At 44.0% G+C, this 26,136-nt stretch overlaps 1 protein-coding gene across 2 annotated transcripts in view; it reads left to right on the forward strand.

Moving 5' to 3' along the window:
• Positions 1-22,761, forward strand: part of lrrc8aa (leucine rich repeat containing 8 VRAC subunit Aa) — a 40,894-nt gene extending 18,133 nt beyond the window's left edge. For both annotated transcript variants that reach the window (XM_017683958.2, XM_017683959.2), the window contains exons 2-8: positions 663-810; positions 1,913-2,464; positions 10,447-11,055; positions 14,071-14,403; positions 16,154-16,324; positions 16,456-16,761; positions 21,538-22,761. In XM_017683958.2, the coding sequence (XP_017539447.1) occupies positions 673-810; positions 1,913-2,464; positions 10,447-11,055; positions 14,071-14,403; positions 16,154-16,324; positions 16,456-16,761; positions 21,538-21,813 (2,385 nt within the window). In that variant the 5' untranslated portion in view covers positions 663-672 and the 3' untranslated portion in view covers positions 21,814-22,761. The remainder of the gene's footprint in view (positions 1-662; positions 811-1,912; positions 2,465-10,446; positions 11,056-14,070; positions 14,404-16,153; positions 16,325-16,455; positions 16,762-21,537) is intronic.
• Positions 22,762-26,136: the final 3,375 nt, after the last annotated feature.

The following is a 26,136-nucleotide window of genomic DNA, read 5'->3' on the forward strand; positions in this document are numbered from 1 at the left end:
GCTGTAATTGGCTGAAAGTTTAGGAACCTACGCTTTAGCAGCATTGCGAAAGCTGGGCTGCAGCCGAGAAAGGTGGGTCCTCGGTGAAGGGTCCTTGTTTGTATTACATAATATAAAACGGTGGTCTACCAAGGCCGCTTTGCTGTCATCACACTGGAGGAGATATGTGAAATTTGATGGAGGTTGTATTACTGATGTGAAAGAAAACTGGCAAGTTAAACATTCATGTAGCTGGGACTACATTTTGTATCATTATTGCGATGATTTTGCATGATAATACATTTTCAGGAGTTACGATGACAGAATAGATCAAATTACTTACACATAGTGCCAGATAGACTGTGTTACATTACTGACACAAACCGTTTGAGGGTGAATCCTTCTCTCCCATGTGGGGGATGAGTGACTTAACCATTAGGCTAAATAGCCAATGATTTTTACTGTGTAAATAGTTCCTTTTGTCGTTTTTCTGCATATAGCTGATCATTCCATTTTTAGCAAAAATACTTCTAAAAGTGAAGTTTATTAAGTCGATTCATTGAGTCCAAAGATTTATGTGCCTCTTTGCTTGTATTTACAGAACTGATCTCTCTCTCTCTCTCTCTCTCTCTCTCTCTCTCTCTCTCTCTCTCTCTCTCTCTCTCTCTCTCTCTCTCTCACAGGTAATCCATCATGATTCCCATCACTGAGTTGCGGTATTTTGCTGACACACAGCCGGCGTACCGGATCCTGAAGCCATGGTGGGACGTCTTCACCGACTACATCTCCATCGTCATGCTCATGATCGCTGTTTTTGGAGGAACGCTGCAGGTGACCCAACTACATCCATATCCCTCCAACTCTCCTGTCTTTTATTGTCACTGTCAGAGCCGGCGTGAAGCCCAATGACGCATCCCTGTCCTGATTTGTCTTCCCAAGGACGTTAGTTTTCATTTTCATGCAAGCCAATACAGTTGGCTGTAAAATGTGTGACTAGCCATGTTTACGTGCATCCTGATAATCTGTTAATAATCCAACTAATGGCTCAATCGGAATAGAAAACATCCATGTAAACACCTCAATTGAAATAGTCTAGTCCGATCGAGGCCATTGGGAAAATAATTACTATCCAGTTGAACTTGGTGGGTAATCCTGTAAGTAGTCTGTAAATAGAAGAATAATGATTATGTAAATGCCTGTATTTGAATAAATTCCCAGTCAGAAAGTCTGAAAGGCGGTGGTGGGATGGGCGTCCAGCTTATGTGTCTCAGAACATGACATTGTCCTCCCTGCCTTCTTTAATACGAACACGTGAAGGACGTTTTCCTGAGTCTGACATCATTTTAAAGCCATTAAAAACACAAGCACTGCTCACTGCTGCTCATCTCACTTTGACTGAACTAGCAATGCTGGTTGGCATGGTAACGTTTACACTAAGCGGTTCTATACTTATGCACAAAATTAAGGATCTGTTTATTTGTGGGGAGCATGTAAGCAGAGTGGATTGTTGAGTAGAGTGAGCGTAAACACCTCAGTCTTAAACTATAATCGGAATGTATTCCGTCAAATTGGCAAAAATCTTTGTGTGTAAACACAGTGTTTTAATTCAGTGTTGTGTTAACATTGTTGCATTTAAGTTTACAAAAAGTTAGGCGCATACATGCATATCTATGCCTTCTGAGCTTCCTCCCAGAGTTGTTGTTTGACAGCTGTAAGATTTATGATTCGTCCAGTAACACTGCGAATACCGTGACCGGAAACCAGGGCTTGTAAGATTAGTCCTAGATTAGATTAGGGCTGCAAATTGAAATGTAAATGATTTACATTACTTGTCTAGAGTAGATGATTCATTTTCCAGACATTTCCACTGTTGTGGAGTAGATAAGTGTGTAAAATTCAGATGAGAGCAGTAGTTTTGTTTGTTCTGCTCCAGGTGACCCAGGATAAGATGATCTGTCTGCCCTGTAAGTGGGTGGTGAACGAGAGCTGCCCGCCACTGAACACCAGCGTCCGGCCCAGCACGGAACCACGGGGGATCCAGTATGAACTGGACCGACACCAGTACAACTACGTGGACGCCGTGTGCTACGAGAACAACCTGCACTGGTTCGCCAAGTACTTCCCCTACCTGGTGCTGCTTCACACTCTCATCTTCCTGGCCTGCAGCAACTTCTGGTTCAAGTTCCCTCGGACCAGCTCCAAGCTAGAGCACTTCGTGTCCATCCTGCTAAAATGCTTCGACTCCCCCTGGACCACCCGGGCCCTGTCCGAGACCGTGGTGGAGGAGACCGACCCCAAACCCCCAGGCAAGGCCGACGGTTTCACGGACAAGAAAACATCCAGCATTAGTGACCAGGACGTGGAGGCCAGCGTGCCCATGCTGCAGCGGACTAAATCTCGCATAGAACAGGGCATTGTGGACCGCTCGGACACGGGCGTGCTGGATAAGAAAGAGGGGGAGCAGGCCAAGGCCCTGTTTGAGAAGGTCAGTGTGTGTATCAGAGCTGCATCCAGTGTGTATTACAGTCTGTCAGAGTGACTGTGTGGATGATATGAACATTATAGAGCTTTTTAAATGAAACAGTAGAAGCCGTATCGCCCCCTACGCTTCCTGTAGTGTATTACAGTCTGTCAGAGCGACTGTGTGGATCATATGAACATTATAGAGCTTTTTAAATGAAACAGTAGAAGCCGTATCGCCCCCTACGCTTCCTGTAGTGTATTACAGTCTGTCAGAGCGACTGTGTGGATCATATGAACATTATAGAGCTTTTTAAATGAAACAGTAGAAGCCGTATCGCCCCCTACGCTTCCTGTAGTGTATTACAGTCTGTCAGAGCGACTGTGTGGATCATATGAACATTATAGAGCTTTTTAAATGAAACAGTAGAAGCCGTATCGCCCCCTACGCTTCCTGTAGTGTATTACAGTCTGTCAGAGCGACTGTGTGGATCATATGAACATTATAGAGCTTTTTAAATGAAACAGTAGAAGCCGTATCGCCCCCTACGCTTCCTGTAGTGTATTACAGTCTGTCAGAGCGACTGTGTGGATCATATGAACATTATAGAGCTTTTTAAATGAAACAGTAGAAGCCGTATCGCCCCCTACGCTTCCTGTAGTGTATTACAGTCTATGCAGGAATCTAGCCAATGTTTATCCAGATACAATCCAGACATGTGATGCATTTTAATGCAACATGTGGATGTAAACGGGTTCAAAGGGTGCCTGAAAACACGTTTGCACATGTCTAATATTAAAGAATGTTAATATTGTGATAAATTTACTGTGCTGTATAATTCATAACTAATAATGTATATTTTTCCAGTACTGTCCTATATTAATCTACACTTATATGGACAAAAATATTGGGACACCTACACATTACACCAACAGGAGTTTTTATGAATTTCATTCTAAATCCATAGACATGAGTATGGAGTGGTCCCCCTTTGCAGCTACAACAGCTTCTACTCTTCTGGGAAGCTTCCTAAAGGATTTTGGAGAGTGTCTGTGGGAATTTTTGTCAGTTCATCCAAAAGAGCGTTTGTGAGGTCAGACCACTTATGTTGGACGAGAGGGCCTGGCTCACAATCTCCGTCCTAGTTCATCCCAAAAGTGTTTGATGGGGTTGAGGTCAGGGCTCTGTGAGGGTCAGTCAAGCTCTTCCGTATGAAACTCACCCAGCCGTGACTTTATGGAGCTGCTTTGTGCGCTGGGGCTCAGTCATGCTGGAACAGAAAAGGTTCTTTGAGTCTGAATTGGACACACAGAATTGTCCGAAATGTCTTGTTCTGCTGAATAGGGCTGTACCATAGCGTACCGTTCGCGATAATACCGGTATAACTTTCTAAACGATTTTTAAAAATCGTGATAACAGCGATATTCTGACTTGTTGACGTAATGACGTCATGCGCATGGCGTACGTTTGTTGCGTGAGTTATTCTGGAACAGAAAGAAGTCTGGCGCAAAATCTCGGATGTACAACAGATCACAGTAATATGCAAGATATACAAGAAGCCTGTAACAACAAAAGGGGGAAACACAACTAATCTCTTTCACCAGCTCCAGCAGAAGCGCTCAGTGGAGTATGAGGAAAATCAAAAGTGGCTGTTTACACGCAAAGACTGAAAACAGTCGGATTACAGATCCAGACTGAGGTGTTTATATTTACATTACATTTATGGCATTGGGCTGACGCTCTTATCCAGAACGACTTACAATTTGATCATTTTACACAGGCAGGCCAAGGTGGTGTTTGGAGTCTTGCCCAAGGACCCTTATTGGTACAGCGTAGAAGGCAAAGGTGTTAACCACTACACTAACCAACCATTATATGCTCACTCTATTCAACAATCTGATGAAAATCTTTGTTTACATGCTCGCTACAAGTAATCCGATGCAAGATGATGCGCTTGCGTGGAGCAGCGCTTGGAGTAAACGTTACCATGACAGCGAACATCACGTGAGGTCCAGTCAGCCTGAGATGAGTTTCCAGTTGGCGCGCTTGTGTTTGTAATGGCTTTAAAATGATGTCGAGAGGAAGACGTCGTGCTCTGAGACATAAGCTGGACGGCCGTCCCACCGCCGTCTTTTAAAGCTCAGAGCATAAACCTCGTCTCCTCTGCAGACCAGTTTCAGCTCCGCCGTGCTGAACTGTATATAAGCCTTTCGCCGCACATGCGCAGAACATTCTTACACGTTCCGATTGGAGTGTAATCGGATTCAGGCGTTTACACGGCTATTATTCTGTTTTTTAACGGATTATTTAGAGGATTACTCCCCTCGTTCAATCGGATAAAAATTGTATTCTGAAAGGCCTCTATCGGACTAGACTATTCCGATTGAGGTGTTTACATGGACGTATTCCATTCCGTACTCTATTAAACATGAGTACATGCATCCTAATAATCTGTTAATAAACCGACTAATATCTCAATCGGAATCACTTTTTTTGTGTCTACTGAATAATTGAAACATATTTATACTAAATAAAACGTTAACATTTAATTTGTTGCAATAGCATGTTTTTGAAGTTAATAAAATGTTATTCAGTGTTTTGTCATATCGTCAAAAATATCATTATTGCAAAAATACCCTGAAATATCGTGATATTATTTTAGAGCCATATTGCCCACCCCTACTGCTGAACCATTAAGATTTTCCTTCCCTGGAACTAAGGGTTCTAGACCAACCCCTGAAAAACAACCCCATAGCATTATCCCTCCTCCACCAAACTTTACAGCTGGCACAATGAAGTCAGGCAGGTAATGTTTTCCCGGTATTCGCCAAACCCTGACTCATCCATCAGCCTGACAGATAGAGAAGCGTCATTTGTCACTCCACAGAATACGTTTCCACTGCTCCGGAGTCCAGAGTAGACGTTCAGACTAGAGCCACTTGGATTAGCATTCTGAAAAGATATAGCATGTATTGCTAGAGGCTTAAAAAATGCAGTAAAATTCGTAAAATGCAGACATTTCACAGCAAGCCGGTGTCACCCCAACATTAAGATTAGTTTAAGTGACCCGTATTAGTCTCACAATGGGGAAATTTCACCTCCGCATTTGACTCGTCCATGCAGTGAAACACACATACACACACTAGTGAACACACACACTAGGGGGCAGTGAGCACACTTGTCCGGAGCAGTGGGCAGCCCAATCCGCAGTGCCCGGGGAGCAGTTGGGGGTTAGGTGTCTTGCTCAAGGACACCTCAGTCATGGACTGTTATCTCTGGGGATCACAGGGCTGGTCCCCTAACCTCCAGCCCAACACTGCCCCCAATTTACATTATACAGTACATTCTACAGTTCATACCTTCTCGAATATCGTTTTGAAATACTGGTCAAATACAAACATCTGTCTGATGCTAATAAGGTTTTTTTGCACAAATATCTTAAGATACCAATACAGTTGATAGTGGTTCTCTAGTATGTCTAGAATAATATAGATAATATAGATCACAGCTCACACCACATTAACTCACACTGGTTTCTCAGCAGCACAGAAACTGTGATGAAAAGCCAAAACCCAGTAATCTGAGCTTAACAGGCACAGCGCTGAACTGTTTTTGTTCCAGTTCTATGACTGACCGAGAAGGATGAAACCTTCAAGACGTGCCACTGCAGCCACGAGCCATCACGCTAACTGCATGAGGAGAGCGTTTCCTCTTGTAGTCAGTTCTGAAATGAAGAGGAAGCGTTTTTTGTTTAGTTTTTTGGGGGTTCTTTGCAGAGAGGAAGGATGACTCGCCCGCATCACAGGCCTACTTGTTTAGCATACTATTTCAAGAGCCTCGGCTCAAACCCTCGGTCAGCTTTGTTTTGTTCATTTTTAAGTGAAAACAAATTGCCGCATCCTCTTTGTACCACATGTTTAACATACTGGAGTAAAAAAGAAATTATATATACACCCATCAGGCATAACCTCATGAGCACCTCCTTGTTTCTATGCTCAGTGTCCATCTTATCAGCTCCACTTACTGTATAGCTGCACTCTGTAGTTCTACAGTTACAGACTGTAGTCCATCTGTTTCTCTGATACTCTGTTACCCTGTTCTTCAGCAGTCAGGACCCCCATGGACCCTCACAGAGCAGGTACTGTTTGGGTGGTGGATCATTCTCAGCACTGCAGTAACACTGATGTGGTGATGGTGGTGTATTAGTATGTGTTGGGCTGGTGTTAGTGGATCAGACACAGCAGTGCTGCTGGAGTTTTTAAACACTGTGTCCACTCACTGTCCACTCTATTAGACACCCCTACCTTGTCGGTCCACCTTGTAGATGTAAAGTCAGAGGCGACAGCTCATCTGCTGCTGCACAGTTTGTGTTGGTCATCCTCTGGACCTTCATCAGTGGCCACAGGGCGCTGCCCACAGGACGCTGTCGGCTGGATATTATAGGTGTTTAAAAACTCCAGCAGCACTGCTGTGTCTGATCCGCTCGCACCAGCACAACACATACTAACACACCACCATTACGTCAGTGTTACTGCAGTGCTGAAAATGATCCACCAGCAGAATAGTACCTGCTCTGTGAGGGTCCATGGGGGTCCTGACCACTGAAGAACAGGGTAACAGAGTATCAGAGAAACCGATGGACTACAGTCTGTAACTGTAGAACTACAGAGTGCAGCTATACAGTAAGTGGAGCTGATAAGATGGACACTGAGCGTAGAAATAAGGAGGTGGTCAGGATGTCATGCCTGATTGGTGTGTATGTTAAGGCACAGGCCACATTTGGACATTATTATTTTTTCCAATATGTTAAACTCAGCAAATAAACCTTTTCAGAGATGAGCAAGTTTGACAGGGTCCAAGTCGTGGGCTGGAGGTCAGGGAACCAGCCTTGTGACCGGAAGGTCGCCGGTTCGATCCCCAGGGCCGACAGCACATGACTGAGGTGTCCTTGAGCAAGACACCTAACCCGCAGCTGCGGATTGGGCTGCCCACCGCTCCGGGCAAGTGTGCTCACTTTTCCCTTAGTGTGTGTGTGTTCACTAGTGTGTGTATGTGGTGTTTCACTTCATGGATGGGTTAAATGCGGAGGTGAAATTTCCCTGTTGTGGGACTAATAAGGGTCACTTAATCTTAATCTTAAACCATGCAGGAGTTGCAATCTGGAGTCAGGGAATTTCCATTCCACCTTAAACCATGCAAGAGTTGCAACTTGGTGTCAGTGATTTACCATTCCACCTTAATGGCGCAGCAGTTACATTCTGGTACCAACAACTTTCTGTTCCACCTTAAACTGTGTAGTAATTATACTCTGGTGCCAGCAAAGGCATTCCTCCTTAAACTGTGCCGTGCCTGATGCCCCAGAATATAACTGCTTTACTGTTTAAGGTGGAACGGAAAATTCTAGAAAGAAGCTAGTGAATAGGAAGGCACCTTCAGCCTCATACTAACTGTGGAAAAGCACCAAAACACACAGATCACGCTCATCTCTGACAACGAAACCTGCTGCAATACATGAACCGTCTTTTCTCAGTTAATTTCCTTAATAAGATTAGATTAAGTGCCCCTTATTAGTCCCACAATGGGGAAATTTCACCTCTGGAATTTAACCCATCCGTGCAGTGGAACACCACATACACACAAGTGAACACACACACAATGGAGCAGTGAGCACACTTGCCCGGAGCGGTGGGCAGCCCTATCCACAGTGCCTGGGGAGCAGTTGAGGGTTAGGTGTCTTGCTCAAGGGCACCTCAGTCACGTGCTGTCGGCTCGAACCGGCAACCCTCCAGTCACAAGGCTGGTACCCCAACCTCCAGCTCATGACTGCAAGGATGCAAACTTAAGCAAGTCCTCTACGTCAGAGACCTGCTCAGTGGTAAACGCTGCCACTACTGTGATGTTTTCCCCGCTATGACTACTCCATCTGCTCTTAGTATATAGGAAAAGCTCACACATGTACACTGTGTAGGGGTAAAGTTGCCCCGTATGTGACCGTATATGATGCCCTACACATCGAATGGGCAGTCATATCTTTTCTTTAGGAACACCAGGTACGGTGGAGATGCTCCAACTCCAGCAAACAATGCGGTTCATGCATTAACCAGATTAAGATAGGAATGAAGTGAAGATGAAATGGACAGCTGATTAAATAACGCGATTATCCCAAGAGTGGGTCCGGGCTGCACTCCAGGCCTTCACCATCACGGCCATTAAGCACTGCGTCTCCTCATTCGCTGGTAATCTCTGAGAAGAGAAGAGAACAATCTCTCTAATTGTTTCCTGATGGGCTGACACTCTAAATATAGGCTGATCTCAGGGTAAATATCTTCTTGTGTGCCTGGGTAACGGTGCTTGAGGTCACCTGCCCCCGGATGTTCCCGACCTTCCACCACTGAGAGTTAAAATTAGGACTTTGTTGTTTGTCGCATTCTTAACATTGTACGACAGATGTACTGATGAAGTGGATGTTCTGTGGTCTGTGTTTTTGGTTCATCTCCCTTTGCGCCTCAACCCAATTACTTTAATTACTTTATCGTCCGAATATATTTGGGCGAGGCACCCTCAGTGGCCTCCAGGCATGTTTATGGCCGAGCGGCTTAAGCCAAATTGGCTGCTAGATGGCTCTGGTTAGGCTTCATCGGCTCTATGCGACAAGTTCACGTTTCGCCTGTAGGGCTTGACAGTGGCGTATCATGACGTGGTGTAGGGGTGGGCGTTATGGCAAAAATATCACTATACTTGAAGACATTTTCACGATAGACGGTTAGCATCACAATGTTTAGCTTTTATGATCTTTAATAAGTTGGTACAGACAAAATAGAACCTGTAGTGTTATGTAAGCATTACTATAATACTAATAATAATAATAATAATAATAATAATAATAATAATAATAATGTGTTTTGCAAACTGCACTACATCCAATTACCAAAAAATATATATTTTTTGTATTAATGATGATGATAATGATGATGATGATAATCCATAATTTGCTCATAAAAGTGTATTGTGCCATAATTGATCACAATAACAATGAAGTGTTGTCATTTTGGGCTCGCGAGAGCCACTACCGTCTTAATTGTTGGCCCCATCATTAGGAGATTGCGAGTTTGATACCTCAAACATATTATCCACCCCTAATGCAGTGTCTTCTGGAGATATGTTGGATGTATTCTGAAGTATTCAAGCTCAAATGTATGTTATATGTATGTTAGATCTTGCCGATTAATCTAGAACGACCTGAAAATGTGCGGCAGCATAAGCTTAGTGCAAACATGCTATTGGAAATCCCATAGAAGATTTAGTTTTATTGTCCCTATATGCCACATATAGGATGTAGCCAGATTATCGAGCCTGTCGGCCCATCATACAGAACTCCACCACAACTGAATGCTGAGTAGAATCAGGTCCGTTGGAGCAGAGAAATGTCCAAACTGTGTATGTCTAAGGCCCTCGAGAACCAGAGGTGGTGACCTTTGAACAGCCCCAGTCAAATAACATATTTTGTTGATTTTCTAAGTGGACATACATTAATGCAGCCACCTGCAGAGAAATGTTGGCCTAGTGTTAAATTCAGCAGATAACCAGGGATTGTGTGTAATACAATGTGCAGTAGTATGTCGCTGTTGTCGGGAGAAAACCTCGTATTTCCAAAATGGTAACTTTACAGGAGAAGGAAAAAACCTGCTGTAGTTTTAATGGAAGTCAATGGAACCAGACGTCTTTCCAAGTCATTTTGGGCCGATTCTTTTGGTCCGTTCATCATGAAATTTACACACAATGTAAAGAACAGCAGGTCGTTTGAAATTGTCAAAAACTGAAAAACGACAAAAATGGAGATACGAGGTTTTCTTCCGACAGCCGCGATATTCTCTGTAGATGATGTGTTCACTTATTTTCATAATAAAGCATTTGACCAGGGGAGCCCAAACTTCAGATCTCTCCTTCAGAGTTCGCTCAGCAGACCATAATAATCTAATCTGGCTTTCGCCCCCTTCCTTCCTCAGGTGAAGAAGTTCCGGATCCATGTGGAAGAGGGCGATATAGTGTACCGCCTCTACATCCGGCAGACAATCATCAAGGTGATCAAGTTTGTCCTCATCATCAGCTACACTGCGTACTACGTGGGCCATATCACCTTCAACGTGGTGTGCAGGGTGAACATAGAGCAGCTAACGGGTTACAAGCTGTACTACTGTGCCCACCCGCTGGCCACACTCTTCAGGATCCTGGGCTGGTTCTACATCTCGCTGGTCATCGTCTACGGCCTCATCTGCATGTACACGCTGTGCTGGATGCTAGGCCGCTCGCTCAAGCACTACTCCTTCGAGTCCATCCGCGAGGAGAGCAGCTACAGCGACATCCCGGACGTGAAGAACGACTTCGCCTTCATGCTGCACATGATCGACCAGTACGACCCGCTCTACTCCAAGCGCTTCGCCGTCTTCCTGTCCGAGGTCAGTGAGAACAAGCTGCGGCAGCTCAACCTCAACAACGAGTGGACGCTGGAGAAGCTGCGCCAGAGGATCACCAAAAACTCGCAGGACAAGCTGGAGCTTCATCTCTTCATGCTGAGCGGCATTCCCGACACCGTCTTCGACCTGCTGGAGCTTGAGGTGGGTGGGCATGCTACGCTGGATTCACATCTCGGATATTCCTGTTTTTCTTTTGGGTAATTGGTCATAATTACGAAGTGTGTGGGCCAGATTTACTAAACGTTTTGTGCAGGCTTCTGTGCAAATCCGGTTTTGAAGCAATTGGGACAGTATGTGAAATGCCAATAAAACCAGAAAGCAATCATTAGTCAATTCTGTTTGACGTATGAAATTGAAAATGGTACAAAAGCACATTTGATGGTTTTTCTTTTCATTGTTTCGTTTGTAAATATACACTCAATCCAGACACGATGCCTGCAACACGCTCCGCAAAGTTGGGTTCAGTAGCGTGTTTACCGCTGAGCTACATCATCCATCTTCCTTTAACATGGCACTTGATAATCGTTTGGGGACTGAAAACACAAACTGAGCCAGTTTTGAAGTTGAGTTTCTTGACACTCTTCAGTTATAGAAGTCTCAAGCTGTGTAGCCGTATGGGTCCTTCATCATATTTTGTGCTTCGTAATGCACCACACGTTTCCAGTAGGAGACAGTAAGGCCAGTCCAGCACCAGCACTCCGATTACACAGCCGTGATTTTGTAACGTGCAGAATGTGGCTTGTTGCTGTCAGAGAACTACAGGTACAGATGTTTTAGATAAGGGCCCTAAAGCAGAGGGAAGTTTTTGAAGATTATAAAATTGACCTCAGTATCATCCCAAATAGAATATGTGTAAGATGTTGATACTTATTTATTGAGCTTAAACAGCCAAGCTGACCGTAAAGAACACGGATACATTGCAAAATGTGCGCAAGACATTTTTATGTTTATTCATTCGTCTCCACGTAAATAAAATAGGAAAGGTCATTAACTTTAAAGCATAAAGTCATTTATGTAGACACATTAAACATTGAATGGAATCAAAGATAATGGGAAAGCTCATTTGGAAAACTCTTGTTTACGGTTATTTTGGAAGCACATGAAGGCAGCTTCACTTTGGCTGTGCTGGAAGATCCATTATAGAGCAATCAGGACAAATGTATCTGTAAGTGTATCATCGCAGTTCAGATGAATGCAGATCCTGGACCCTCCTTACTGGGCTGCCACGTTTCTGTCAGATTCCAAGGCTGATTTAATGAAGGCAGCTTAAGTTAATTTCCTGCTTTGTGAGACATTTCGCTCAAGATGGAAAGTCGGGAGAGGAAGTATTTGGCTTTGATTGTAGCAGGATGAAGATAATGTAAACGTACCGCTCCATTTTCACTGTGTGTGTGTGTGTGTGTGTGTGTGTGTGTGTGTGTGTGTGTTTGTTGGCACACAGTACCAGTCAAAAGTTTAGACCAACTCCATAGAAGGATGTTCCTTCTTTTGACTACTGTCTCCATTGTAGTGAAGTTGTGACAACATTCGAACTGTGAACTACACATATGGAATTATGCTGTGAGCAAAGAAACATGTTAAACGAATTAAAATATCCTTTGGATGTCGAATTACTGTTGATCCAGCTGATCCAGGTGTGTTTTGGTGGATCAGGTATTGCCTATAAGCCTGATCCAGTTCCGATCCTTTGCTTCTTGCATTCTACTTGTTTTGACATAAATGGGCATTATCCTTAAACTCTCCAACTCCTCGGGACCACCGGTGGGTCCAAACCGCACTTCATCATGTTCTCCATAATGTTCATATTCCATAAGCTCCATTCAGAAGCTGGGCGTCGTGTGAGGCTGTAGCTCTTCTCTCCAGTCTAATAGACGGTGACGTCATTTTAAACCCTTATAATAAAAGAAGCTGAACTCAGTTTGTTTTTCTACTGAAAGTCGACCCGTTTTTCCCCAAATCTGGGCTCTAAACTATAAACAGACGGCGTCTCTTCAGTGATCTGCTCTGGAAACATCACTTTTAGAGAATAACACAAAGAGCGGCCGAGATTTTTGGCTCTCAGCAGTAAATTGGAAGTGTGGAGATCATAAAACACACGTTCTGTTCATTTGAGGAGCTTTTACCAAAAAAATAAATAAATAAAATAAAAATTTCATGCCGTTACTGAATAATTTGCCTTACGATTTGGTCATGTAAATTCAGATGGACAAACCGAAATATGCCCTGGAGAATACGTGAGGCCTAGTTTTGGAAGTTAATAAAGAGATCAAAACGTCTGCAGTGTGGAACAGTTTTATAGTGGAATGTGAAAACTTGAAATAACTACAACATCCGGCCATATTTTATCTAAAAACACTGGCACATAGTGTCAGCGTGCGGCTATTACACTATAATAGTCTTCAGAGTACTTTCTGCCTGCGGCAGGCCATCAAAAGCATGTACAACATACACCCACAGTCACATTGTTCATTTGCGAGTGCAGCGTTTATGAAAATGAAACCATCACCAAAACGTTCTGTTTTACCGGCGGAGCTCCTTCTGGTTTAAAACGGTCAGCAGAATGAAAACTAGGAGATAAGCAGCTAATGTGAAAAATCCTTACGAAAACAAAAGACATCAGTTCAGAGCGTGTACCATTATAAACATATCAGAAATCATTTCGCTGTGTTAAAGTAAATAGCAGCCAAATCAGGGAAATCAAAGTTGTTCACAGAGTGTTAAATACACGTAAATGGTCATTAAAGAAGTAAAAATAAAGACCGTATCAGTTCTGAATGTCACATTAAGCACACGAAGTAATTACACGAAGTCTGTACGTGTCTGACCTACACTGTGTGACTAAGAAACAAACATTTGTTCAAGGCTTTTAAAAGTAAAAATTCATATGAAAAGATTATCAATTAAAATATCTAAGATTCTAAAATCAATCACTACTGATTTTATGTTGTTTTTAAAAGGTTTACTAGTTCTTCTTGATTTTAGGAAAGTATTTTGGAGTCTTTGACAGGCTGTGCGTGGGTGGCTGCCTAATTAAGTCCATTTATGTTGGGCTTTTATTTTAAACTGATTACTTATTTAATCTTCAAAATAATTGGTAGATCACTAATCGATGGTGACGGTCCTGGTCTAACCCACTGCATTCCGTGTGTCCCTCAGGTGCTGAAGTTGGAGCTGATCCCAGACGTCACCATCCCGCCCATCATCGCTCAGCTGTCCAATCTGAGGGAGATGTGGCTGTACCACACGCCCGCCAAAATCGAGGCTCCTGCCTTAGCCTTCCTGAGGGAGAACCTCAAATCACTCCACATCAAATTCACAGACATTAAGGAGATCCCTCTGTGGATTTACAGCCTGAAGAACTTGAGCGAGCTCCACCTCACTGGCAACCTGAGCGCCGACAACAACCGCTACATCGTCATCGACGGCCTACGCGAGCTCAAGAGGCTCAAAGTGCTGAGGCTCAAGAGCAACCTCACCAAGCTGCCTCAGGTCAGATTAAGAATACAGTGATAAGTTGACAAAGTCTTTGAGGCAGAAAGGGCTCTATATTGATTTATGATGCTAATATGATCCACACTACACTGTAATACACTACAGGAAGCATAGGGGGCGATACGGCTTCTACTGTTTCATTTAAAAAGCTCTATAATGTTCATATGATCCACACAGTCGCTCTGACAGACTGTAATACACTACAGGAAGCGTAGGGGGCGATACGGCTTCTACTGTTTCATTTAAAAAGCTCTATAATGTTCATATGATCCACACAGTCGCTCTGACAGACTGTAATACACTACAGGAAGCGTAGGGGGCGATACGGCTTCTACTGTTTCATTTAAAAAGCTCTATAATGTTCATATGATCCACACAGTCGCTCTGACAGACTGTAATACACTACAGGAAGCGTAGGGGGCGATACGGCTTCTACTGTTTCATTTAAAAAGCTCTATAATGTTCATATGATCCACACAGTCGCTCTGACAGACTGTAATACACTACAGGAAGCGTAGGGGGCGATACGGCTTCTACTGTTTCATTTAAAAAGCTCTATAATGTTCATATGATCCACACAGTCGCTCTGACAGACTGTAATACACTACAGGAAGCGTAGGGGGCGATACGGCTTCTACTGTTTCATTTAAAAAGCTCTATAATGTTCATATGATCCACACAGTCGCTCTGACAGACTGTAATACACTACAGGAAGCGTAGGGGGCGATACGGCTTCTACTGTTTCATTTAAAAAGCTCTATAATGTTCATATGATCCACACAGTCGCTCTGACAGACTGTAATACACTACAGGAAGCGTAGGGGGCGATACGGCTTCTACTGTTTCATTTAAAAAGCTCTATAATGTTCATATGATTCACACAGTCGCTCTGACAGACTGTAATACACTACAGGAAGCGTAGGGGGCGATACGGCTTCTACTGTTTCATTTAAAAAGCTCTATAATGTTCATATGATCCACACAGTCGCTCTGACAGACTGTAATACACTACAGGAAGCGTAGGGGGCGATACGGCTTCTACTGTTTCATTTAAAAAGCTCTATAATGTTCATATGATCCACACAGTCGCTCTGACAGACTGTAATACACTACAGGAAGCGTAGGGGGCGATACGGCTTCTACTGTTTCATGTCCTTCAGTGCCAATGTTACTGATGTATTAGATTGTGCCAACATGCGTGCTGAAGATGCTTCAGACTTGATGTACTTGTTGTGATGAGCAAATTCAAATTGTCAGTAGCTGTAAATAACTTTGTATTTATGAAGTGATCTATCAAAAGACCTCGCTATTTAAAAAGCTTTGTCTTAATGAGAGCGACAGCAGTGCACAAACATCTGCGCCTCAGGCTGTTGAGGCTGTTCAGGCGCCAGACTGGAACTGCTGCACCATTTAAGGTTCAGCTACAAATTCAAAAAAGAAGCCTGCTTATAGGAATGTGTGTGTTTTTTATATATATATATATATATATATTTGTGCTAATGTTAATGACAGGTTTACTTTGACATCACTATTTTTCCTTTGTAATCTGAACGGCCGGTGAGAATAGGCCAAGCTCGGCAGGATATAAACCACTAAGTAATATTAAATATGTGTGGTTTATTTTAAACATTGATGATACAGATATGAATATATGGAGAAGTACAAGTTATGTTTGTGCTCTCTTATTACATTTATCCACAAAACTAAACAGGGGTCACTCTAAAAAGATGAACAATCCTCTCCGCAGGTGGTAACGGACGTGGGTGTGCACCTGCAGAAGCTCTCCATCAATAACGAGGGCACCAAGCTGATGGTGCTGAACAGTCTGAAGAAGATGGTGAACCTGACGGAGCTGGAGCTGGTGCGCTGCGACCTGGAGCGCATCCCACACTCCATCTTCAGCCTCCACAACTTGCAGGTAATCCTGCGTATGCCAGGAATCGGGTATTGTGCCAATACCGTGCTCATTTACTTGTATTTGCCATGTGTAGAATCTGTGCAGATGTTCTGGTCCTGTGACTCAGGCTTCTGTGCTGTTTGTCTGTGTAGGAAATTGACCTGAAGGACAACAATCTGAAGACCATTGAGGAGATCATCAGCTTCCAGCATCTTCATCGGCTGGTGTGTCTGAAGCTGTGGTACAACCAGATCGCCTACATCCCCATCCAGATTGGCACGCTCACCAACCTGGAGCGCCTCTACCTGAACCGCAACAAAATCGACAAGATCCCCAGCCAGCTCTTCTTCTGCCGCAAGCTCCGCTACCTGGACCTCAGCCACAACAACCTGACCAGCATCCACTCAGACATAGGACTCCTGCAGAACCTGCAGTATTTCGCTGTTACAGCCAACAGGGTGAGCATTTCACACCACACACGCTTGTTTTTGTATCCTTTTCGGACCCGGGGAGCATCATACATGCACCCTGTTTGTATTATATGCAATACTGTGAAAAAGTTTCAGGCACCTGAGGAAAATTTACAATACAAGAAGTAGTGATTTTCTGTATGTCGGTGTGTTTAAACATTTCCACACCTCCCCTACAGGAAACCCAGTATTGGTTATCACCCCGTGAGTAGTACTTATTACTTTAATTAGTACAGAAAGTAAAAATCAGGGGTGCTGCTAATAGAATGTGAAAAATCTGTGCTGTGGCTGGGGGACGTCCGGGGGGAAATCTGGGATCAAACTTTGTTCTTCAGACCTAATAATGTTGTTTTTTTCCTACAATTTGATATATAAAACTGGTGGTTGCAAAGGTGTTGCATCAGTATCCCAAGTAGTTGCGAGGGTGTTACGAACTGCTGGTGTCCGAGGTAGTTTTACTGTGTCTGGTGGTTGTTTGTGTGCTGGTAGATGGTTGCTGAAGTATCCAAGATGGTTTTGCTAGGTGGTTGCGTGGATGTTGCTAGGCAGTTGATGATGTATCCCACATGGATGCTGGAATGCTGCTAGTTTAATTGTAGCATGGTGTAAAAGAGTGATGCACAAACCTTTAGACACATTTTTGCCACTCATTCCTATAAAAATAAATTTTTTTTATTATTGTTCAAAAAACCGTGCATCCAATCAAAAATCACCATTCCCGATTAGACCAAACATTCCAACGTTGATTGCTTGGCATCTCCTTGTTTTTTTTTATCTTTTTCTTCAAAGTATTTAAGCATCTTTTATTGTATGTTCTTCTTTAGTCCATTTTATTTTTGGCCTTTAACAATCTGCAAACATTATTTGATCAGAATTTTTAAAAATTACTTGATAATTTATGTAATTGGTAGTGACCGTCCTAATGTAACCATTACACTAGAAAAGCTGATTCCAGACCAGCGTTCCAAACTGACGGGGATTGACGCGAGTGACCCCTAACTCCCGCTGAATGAGGCGACAGTAATGTATGCCGTCACCCACTTCCTCTGTCCACTCCCAGCTGGTCTTCAAGGACTTCACAAGTGCCTGTTTTGACCACTACACATTTAAAGGTCAAGTGTATGTCCCTTGAATTATGATAGCTAGGCCTCGCTTACAAATGGAAGATTATTATCAGGAATGAATAATGGATTTATCACCACTCTACAGCCCTGAGAGGAGGCAAGTATGTGGCCAATGACTCTAACTGGGGTCAATAAAAGGCGGGGTGGACAAATGCAGGAAGGTTATTGCTCAACAGATTTCTATTGTTGTGTAGCTTTTTGGCTGATTGAATTAGGAGTTCTGGAAAATGAGTAATCTGAGACAGAATTAGTTGTAAACATGACTCAGACTGGAGCTGGATTCATGATTGTATCTCTGTGGTGCTTTAAACAGGAGACGCTAGCCTGTTAAGCCAGGAATGCTGCTTTGTAATTGATCCTTTTTGGGTATTTAAAGCTGCGGCTGGGAGGTTCCATAATTCTCATGCCAGTGTTCCTGAATTAGCACCTCAGTGTGCACATTTATCAGACAGGAGGATCTGAAATAATCCTGCATGTCCGCTCACACTGCATGTCTGATGTAGTCTGGTTTTATGTTGCTTGTAGGACACCAGCTTGAGATGTTTCCCAACAGTTTACAGTAAATTCCTGCAGTTTCTGTAGAACACAACGATTGAGGTGTGAACAGAGTCGTTCAGAGTGGTTTGGTGTTAAGTGGTTCAATTCCTCAGGTTTGCAACCAAGGTGCAGTTTGAATGTTCTCCCCGTGTCCGTTTGCTTACAGACTGACAGGCAAATTGGAGATATTAGATTGCCCATTGAAACCCCATAGGTGTGAATGTGTATGTGATGGACTGGTGACCTCTCCAGGCTGTTTCCTGCCTTCAGCCCAATCAGCACTAGGATAGGCTCTGGCACTTCATAGAGGACGAGGATGTGGAACGCTTAGCAAGGATGATGAGCACTTATCAGTTATGAGGAGCACTTATGGATGACGAGGAGCACATAACGAGGATGTGCAGCACTTATTGAGGATGAGGATGAGGAATGCTTAGTGAGGACGAGGAGCACATAACGAGGACCACTTAATGAAGCCAAGGAGCACATAATGAGGATCTGGAACGCTTATCGAGGACGAGGAGCACTTATCAAGGATGAGGAGCACATAATGAAGATGCGGAACGCTTAGCGAGGATGAGGAGCACTTAAAGGCAGCCTGCAGCCCTTTGTTGCTAATCCATGTTGGTAGATAAAGCCTACAGTTCGCTTTGAATGGTCCCATAATGGAGCCGAGTGTGTAGTGTTCTCCTCTACGCGTGTTGAGGCCGAGATCAGGAGAGATGGAGGAGCATCGTCTCGCCCTCCAAACTCTTCAGAATTCTCTGACATGAGCATGAACCTTCTTCAATCCCGTCACTCCTTGTTTGTTGTGTGTGACGCCAAAGGTATGTTGAAATCATATTTGAGCAGCCACAGCGTCCAGACTGAGACGCAGCTGTAAGAATCTGATGGGAATCACATTTCAAACCACCTCCAAATACGGTTTGGGTCCGAATTTCATGTTTTTTTGTTTGTTTTTTTTTGCTGTTCAGACTATCAAAAATACACTATATTTCCATATGAACTTGAGTGACATCCCATTCTTAATCCATAGGGTTTAATATGATGTCGGCCCACCCTTTGCAGCTATAACAGCTTCAACTCTTCTGGGAAGGCTTTCCACAAGGGTTAGGAGTGTGTCTATGGGAATTTTTGACCGTTCTTCCAGAAGCGCATTTGTGAGGTCAGACACTGATGTTGAGAGAGAAGGCCTGGCTCACAGTCTCCGCTCTAATTCATCCCAAAGGTGTTTTATTGGGTTGAGGTCAAACTGGCTCATCCATGTCTTTATGGACTTGCTTTGTGCACTGGTGCTCAGTCATGTTGGAGCAGGAAGGGGGCGTCCCCAAACTGTTCCCACAAAGTTGGGAGCGTGAAATTGTCCAAAATCTCTTGGTGCTGAAGCTTTAAGAGTTCCTTTCACTGGAACTCAGGAAGAAACTAACATTGCAGAGTAAAACAGGGCCTTATGGGAGAGTGTAACCATGGCAACGGCAGAGAAACCTGGTTAGCCCAAAGGTAGCAGACGGAGAAGTTGGGATCTTAGGTCTGCATGCAGACGTGCAAACCGATAACGCAGACCACACAAGTGAGAACACTTTTTAGTGCATCTGCGATCATATGTTCTGAGTTTTAACTGGTGGAATGGATGTTTAGGACGGTGGGTGGTTTTGTGTGTGTGTGTGTGTGTGTTTGTGTGTGTGTGTCATGTTGCTGAAAATAGCATGTTTACGAGACCTCACTCTGCGCAGAGCATGCTTAAAATGCTCATACACTCACCCATTTTCTCTCTCTCTCTCTCTCTCTCTCTCTCTCTCTGCTTTGCTTTGCTTTGCTTATTTTCCCTTTGTCTTTTCTTTCCTTCTTTCCCTCACTCTCTTCCCCCTCTGTTTCACTGCCTCACACTCTTCTCCCCTCTCGCTCTGTCTCTCCCTCCCTCTGTTCCCTCTCTCTCTGCCTCTGTCCATCTGTCTCTCCATCACCATGTCTCTGTGTATCTCTCGCTCTCTGTGTATCTCTCTCTCTCTCTCTCTCTCTCTCTCTCTCTCTCTCTCTGTGTATCTCTCTCTCTCTCTCTGTGTCTCTCTCTCTCTCTGTGTCTCTCTCTCTCTCTCTCTCTCTCTCTCTCTCTCTCTCTCTCTCTCTCTCTCTCTCTCTCTCTCTCTCTCTCTGTGTGTATCTCTCTCTCTCTCTCTCTCTCTCTCTCTCTCTCTCTCTCTGTGTGTATCTCTCTCTCTCTCTCTCTCTCTCTCTCTCTCTCTCGCTCTAATGCTAAAATTTCTTTGGTTTCTTTTTTTGAGCCTTTAGGTTGAGACATGCTCAGGAAGGCGGAGTCAGGAGAGCAGCATTGTGTAAAGTTTTGAAGGAGGAACTGGAAGTGCAGTCAGAGTGTGAGGTGGTCAGAGGATCAGCAGCAAGAGAATTACAGTAGTTGATACAGAAGATGAAGGCCTGAATCGGTGTTTCAGCTCTGTTAGCATTAGTGAAGCCCGAAGGCAGGCAGGGTTACAGGGATTAGCAGGGCAGTTTGGCTGAGAGACGTGATATGAGAGTAAATGAAGACTCGGAAACAGTTCAGAGGTTTGTAGCTGCTACAGATTCAGGCTTCATCTACATCAGAACTGCAGTCACTTCAGCTGGTAGAGATTTCAGGCCTTCTAACAAGATCTGAGTTTACATGAATTAGTTTTCTTAAACTAGAGTTTTCATTCGTTTAGGCGTGTGGCAGCGGTATTTGTGCTTAATATGTCTGCATATCGTTAGTACAGCAATGGAACATGAGGAGTAGCATGTGTAACATGAAAAATCAGGGGACCAAGAACAGAGCCCTGAGGAACCCCGTGGATCCTTTTTTGCCTTTCTGTCTTTATTTCTGGTATCTTTGCATTCTTTTTTTCATTTTCTTTCCTGCTTGTTTCTCTTTATAAATTCCTAACCACCTAACACAGATTACATTGTGCTTTTCGTTTTCATGACCTTTATTCTTATATATTTCACTTTATTTTATGTATTTTTACATATTTTAGTTAAAAGCTGTTCATTTTCCGATAGAGCTTTGTGTGGTGGAATCAGTTTCAGTTCATGATGATGATGATGATCTTTCCTCCTCTCTCCCTCCCAGATTGAGACGCTACCCGCGGAGTTGTTTCAGTGTAAGAAGCTGCGGACGCTGAACTTGGGGAATAACTGTCTGACCAGCCTGCCGTCCCGTGTCGGCGAGCTGACGGGTCTGACCCAGCTGGAGCTGCGGGGGAACCGTCTGGAGGGCTTGCCGGTGGAGCTGGCCGAGTGCCGCCTGCTTAAACGCTCGGGCCTGGTGGTGGAGGAAGACCTGTTCAAAACGCTTCCGACTGAGGTGAAGGAGCAGCTGTGGAGAGCCGATAAGGAACAAGCCTGAGCGATGGATCGTGAGAGCACGAGAGGTTGGGAATAAGGACAGAGTGGAGGAAAACGGAAAGCGTGACGCTCTGGAATAATTTTATTTTTACGTTTTTATTTTATTTTTTTATTGTTTTTGTATATTGAGGAGAAGGTTGATCCTTATCTAACACATATGACATAAGGAAAAAGGAAGGAGGATAGAGAGGAATCCGTGGAGCGCCCACCTGTGCGCAAACACCGTGCCACTAGCCAGCGCCGGACAAACACTTCATACAAACTACAAACTTAACTACAGAGCAAACGCTACATGCTATATCTACAGTCTCTTAAAGACCACAGGTCAGGTGCTGATTAGCCAAACAAATCATGGACAACAAGCCAAGTGTTCTCAGACTATGTGCTGCACAATCAACACCGCCACAATCTTAACAAGACCCCTAAATGCTACATAGCTGCCCCCGCACCCCAAAACCCCCCCCATAACATTTCATTTCCGTTGGGAGCAACGTCAGACTTTTACTTTGAATTTGTTTTCCTGTTCAAAGCCTTTGCGGATGTCTCATCCGATCGATTGAATTGCCAAAACAAAAGGGAATTATGTCATGAAGCAATGCTATGATGCTACAACGACCGTCGCCGTGGCAACGTGCCCACACTAACATGGCCTTAACTCGTAGGAGCTGAACGCCTGAGATCGTCGTGGAGACGAGACGAACATTTGTGTTTATGATTTTGTAACGTTTTTACAAAATATTTTTAAAAAGAGGAAAAAAAAAAAAGGCAAGAAAACGGGGACAAACGCAAACTGGTATGCCTTTGCGTGAGACGTGTATAATTAACTCCTTTCTGTTTTTTAATTAACAGTTCCTGATTTATTTTTGTTGGAGATGTTTTTATTTGGTCTCGAGGATTATGTAACGTATGACACTTAAGGATATGGATAAATAAAAACTCCTGAGACGATTCTCGCTTTCATACCCGCTCGTTTTTCCTACTCCCTGTGTTTCCTTTCAGAATACTGAATAAACGCTCGATGGAAACGGCAAGTAGCATTTAAACATTCATCACATTGCATTTAATATTCATACAATAGATGCAAGGAGATGCAAATTAGTACAGTTCTCTTGATACTGTTTACCAGTGGCCGCTGTCCCTGACAAACACTTTAGTAAATGCATTTATTTGACTGCTCCGATTTTGCGTCCATAGCTACAAAACACAGACATTAAAACACACTTTGATCACATTTAAGAAGAGAGAAGAGAAACTGAATGAGCATTTTAAATTTTTTGTCATAACTTGTACAGCAGTTTGTTGATGAGTGGCAAAAGTATGTCAAAGGTTAGGATGAGCGGAAAATTTAAAGGTGGAATTGAAGTCGGGTGTTTTCATTCAATGGGATGGCAATCAGAAGAAGAGTCGATGCTCATCAGTCTGTCTGTGTACAAATGGAGGAAATTCAAGACTATTGTTACACTCCCCAGGAGTGGTCAACCAAGAAAGATCACGCCAAGACCAAAGCATGTGGTGTTCCGCAAGGAACCCAGGGTGGCCGTCTGCTGTCTGTCTTTAGAACGAGCCAGAAGGCTGTTGGAACAATGTTTTGTGGATGGATGAGACCAAAATAGAACTTTCTGGTTAAGAAAAGGGAAAACGCTTCATTCCAGCATTAACATCTCATCCTATCTGTAAAACATGGTGGTGGTAGTATCATGGTTTGTGCCCGTTTTGCTGCATCTGGGCCAGGATGGCTTGCCATCATCGATGGAACAATGAACTCTGCATTATACCTGCAGATTTCTTGGGAGGAGACCCACCAACATAAGAGTTGAAGCTGTTTTGTATGGAGGGGCTAGAATTCCACCAAGCCAATGTTCAGGACTAGCGGCAACGTTTAGTTGTAGTTATTGCTGCGCAGGAGGGTCACGCCAGATACTGAAAGCAAAGGTTTGCATACTTTTACCACTCGGTTGTAATACTGGCTCGTTTCCTCAATAACTAAACGGACAAGTCTGATATTTTTGTCTCATTTGTTTAACTTTGGTTCTTTTCATCTACTGTTATCTGGTAAAGTTTTGGGTCAAATTTATGCAGAAATTTGACTCACAAACTTTCGAGCACCACTGTGTATGTTAACTCGCATTTATAGATGCAGCGAAGTGACAAGTATTTTCCAAAGTATTCCAGAGCCCATGTGCTTATTTCCGGTACAGAAGCAGGAATGTTTTCAATGCAGTGCCGACTGAGGGGTGTAGGGTCATTCCGTGTTCACTTTTGGTCTCGCCTACAGGGCACGTACTGGATGACTGCTGTGTAGGACTGCGTCATCGGGCTCTGCATCAGGTAGAATTTCCTCAGCTGCCTTCACATTGATGTCAAGGCATGAGGGGTTTGAGAACTGAAGGCCACCACCATCTCCAGTTTTTAAACACTGCGTCCACTTACTGTCCACTCTATTAGACACTCCTACCTCGTCGGTCCACCTTGTAGATGTAAAGTCAGAGACGACAGCTCATCTGCTGCTGCACGGTTTGTGTCGGTCATCCTCTAGTCCTTCATCAGTGATGGCTGCTGCAGCTGCTGGATGTCCTTTCTGTAGGCAGACTCATCACCGTTGGTCGTGAGGCTGACCACGATGTGGCGTCGCCTGCAAACTTCAGGATCTTCAGAGATGCAGGGTAGAGACCGAGGAGAGAAGGGTGAGAGCGCAAAGCCTTGCATTACACTTCAACATACCCACCTTTCCTTACCCTGGAAAAATCCACCTTTGGATGAAGTCCCCCTCAAAACACCTCACATAAGCTGTCCAGTGAGGGAAAGCTGGAGTGGTGTGTGTGTAGGAGAGCTGGGGGTGGGGGTTTACAGTCTGTTTGAGTTCTGTCGCTATTCAGTTTGAGTAAAAACTTGCTGTGCTGAGATCTTCCATTCACAGCTAAACCTTCCTCCCTCCCTCCTTCTCTCTCCCTCTGAGGCCTGAGACAGAGGGCAGCTTGTCTCGGAGACCTTCTCTGCAAAAGCTTCAGGATCAGCCACAACAAGCGGAGAACAAAGACGATGAAAAGCAACACGGCTCTCAGATCGGTCCCTACGCCAGCTCGACCGTAGTTTGAAGCCGTTTGCTGCCCTGGCTGACGCCGGTCAAATCACAGATTTTAACATCACTGCTGTCGGAGGAAAACCTCAGATCTCCTTTTTTTCAGTTTTTCAGTTTTTGACAGTTTGGAAATACCTGTTGGTCTTTACATTGTGTGTAAATTTCATGATGGATGGACCAAAAGAAACGTCTCTAAATGACTTGGAAAGACGTCTGGTTCCATTGACTCACATTAAAAGTGAAGTATGTTTTTCCTTCTCCTGTAACGTCACTGCTGTGAGGTACGACAGCAGAGATTCATAACTGGGTAAACGTGCAGTGAATCTTTACTAAACCCCTCTCAAAGTCACCGTTATCTGCCGCGTCCGTGGAGCGAGGACGAGACGAGCTGCATCATTGGGCGAGGTCGTTTCGCCCCACCAGCTGGTGCTCAGTGACGTAACCAAACATCAGAAGATGTTTACAGGCAGAGCGAAGTCAATACGTTATGATGGACGTTTACAGTAAAACAAGAATTCTGTCATTTTCAGTAATATGCTGAATAGTGTTCACCAGGGCAGGTCACTCATCCATTTAATCAGCTCCACTGACCAGACAGTGGTCAGTTACAGACTGTAGTCCATCTGTTTCTCTACATACTCTTACCCTGTTCTTCAGTGGTCAGGACCCTGATGGACCTTCACAGAGCAGGTACTATTTTGGGTGGTGGGTCATTCTCAGCACTGCAGTAACACTGAGGTAGTAGTGGTGTTAGTGTGTGTTGTGCTGGTACGAGTGGATCAGACAGCAGTGCTGCTGGAGTTTTTAAACACTGTGTCCACTCACTGTCCACTCTATTAGACACTCCTACCTTGTCGGTCCACCTTGTAGATGTAAAGTCAGAGACGACAGCTCATCTGTTTGTGTTGGTCATCCTCTAGTCCTTCATCAGTGGTCACAGGACGCTGCTGTCTGGATATTTTTGGTTGGTGGACTATTCCCAGTCCAGGAGTGATACTGAGGTGTTTAAAAACTCCAGCAGCACTGCTGTGTCTGATCTACTCTGACCAGCACAACACACACTAACACACCACCACGTCAGTGTTACTGCAGCGCTGAGAATGATCCACCACCCAAACAGTACCTGCTCTGTGAGGGTCCATGGGGGTCCTGAGCATTACTCATCATTTTCAGTTCTCTGTGGAGAACAAACCATTCCCCCCCAACAGGCTCTCCGGACCCCCAAAACACAAGATCCTCACAGAG

The sequence above is a fragment of the Pygocentrus nattereri genome, chromosome 16, assembly GCF_015220715.1.
Source record: "Pygocentrus nattereri isolate fPygNat1 chromosome 16, fPygNat1.pri, whole genome shotgun sequence".
In the NCBI taxonomy this organism is placed as follows: Eukaryota; Metazoa; Chordata; class Actinopteri; order Characiformes; family Serrasalmidae; genus Pygocentrus; species Pygocentrus nattereri.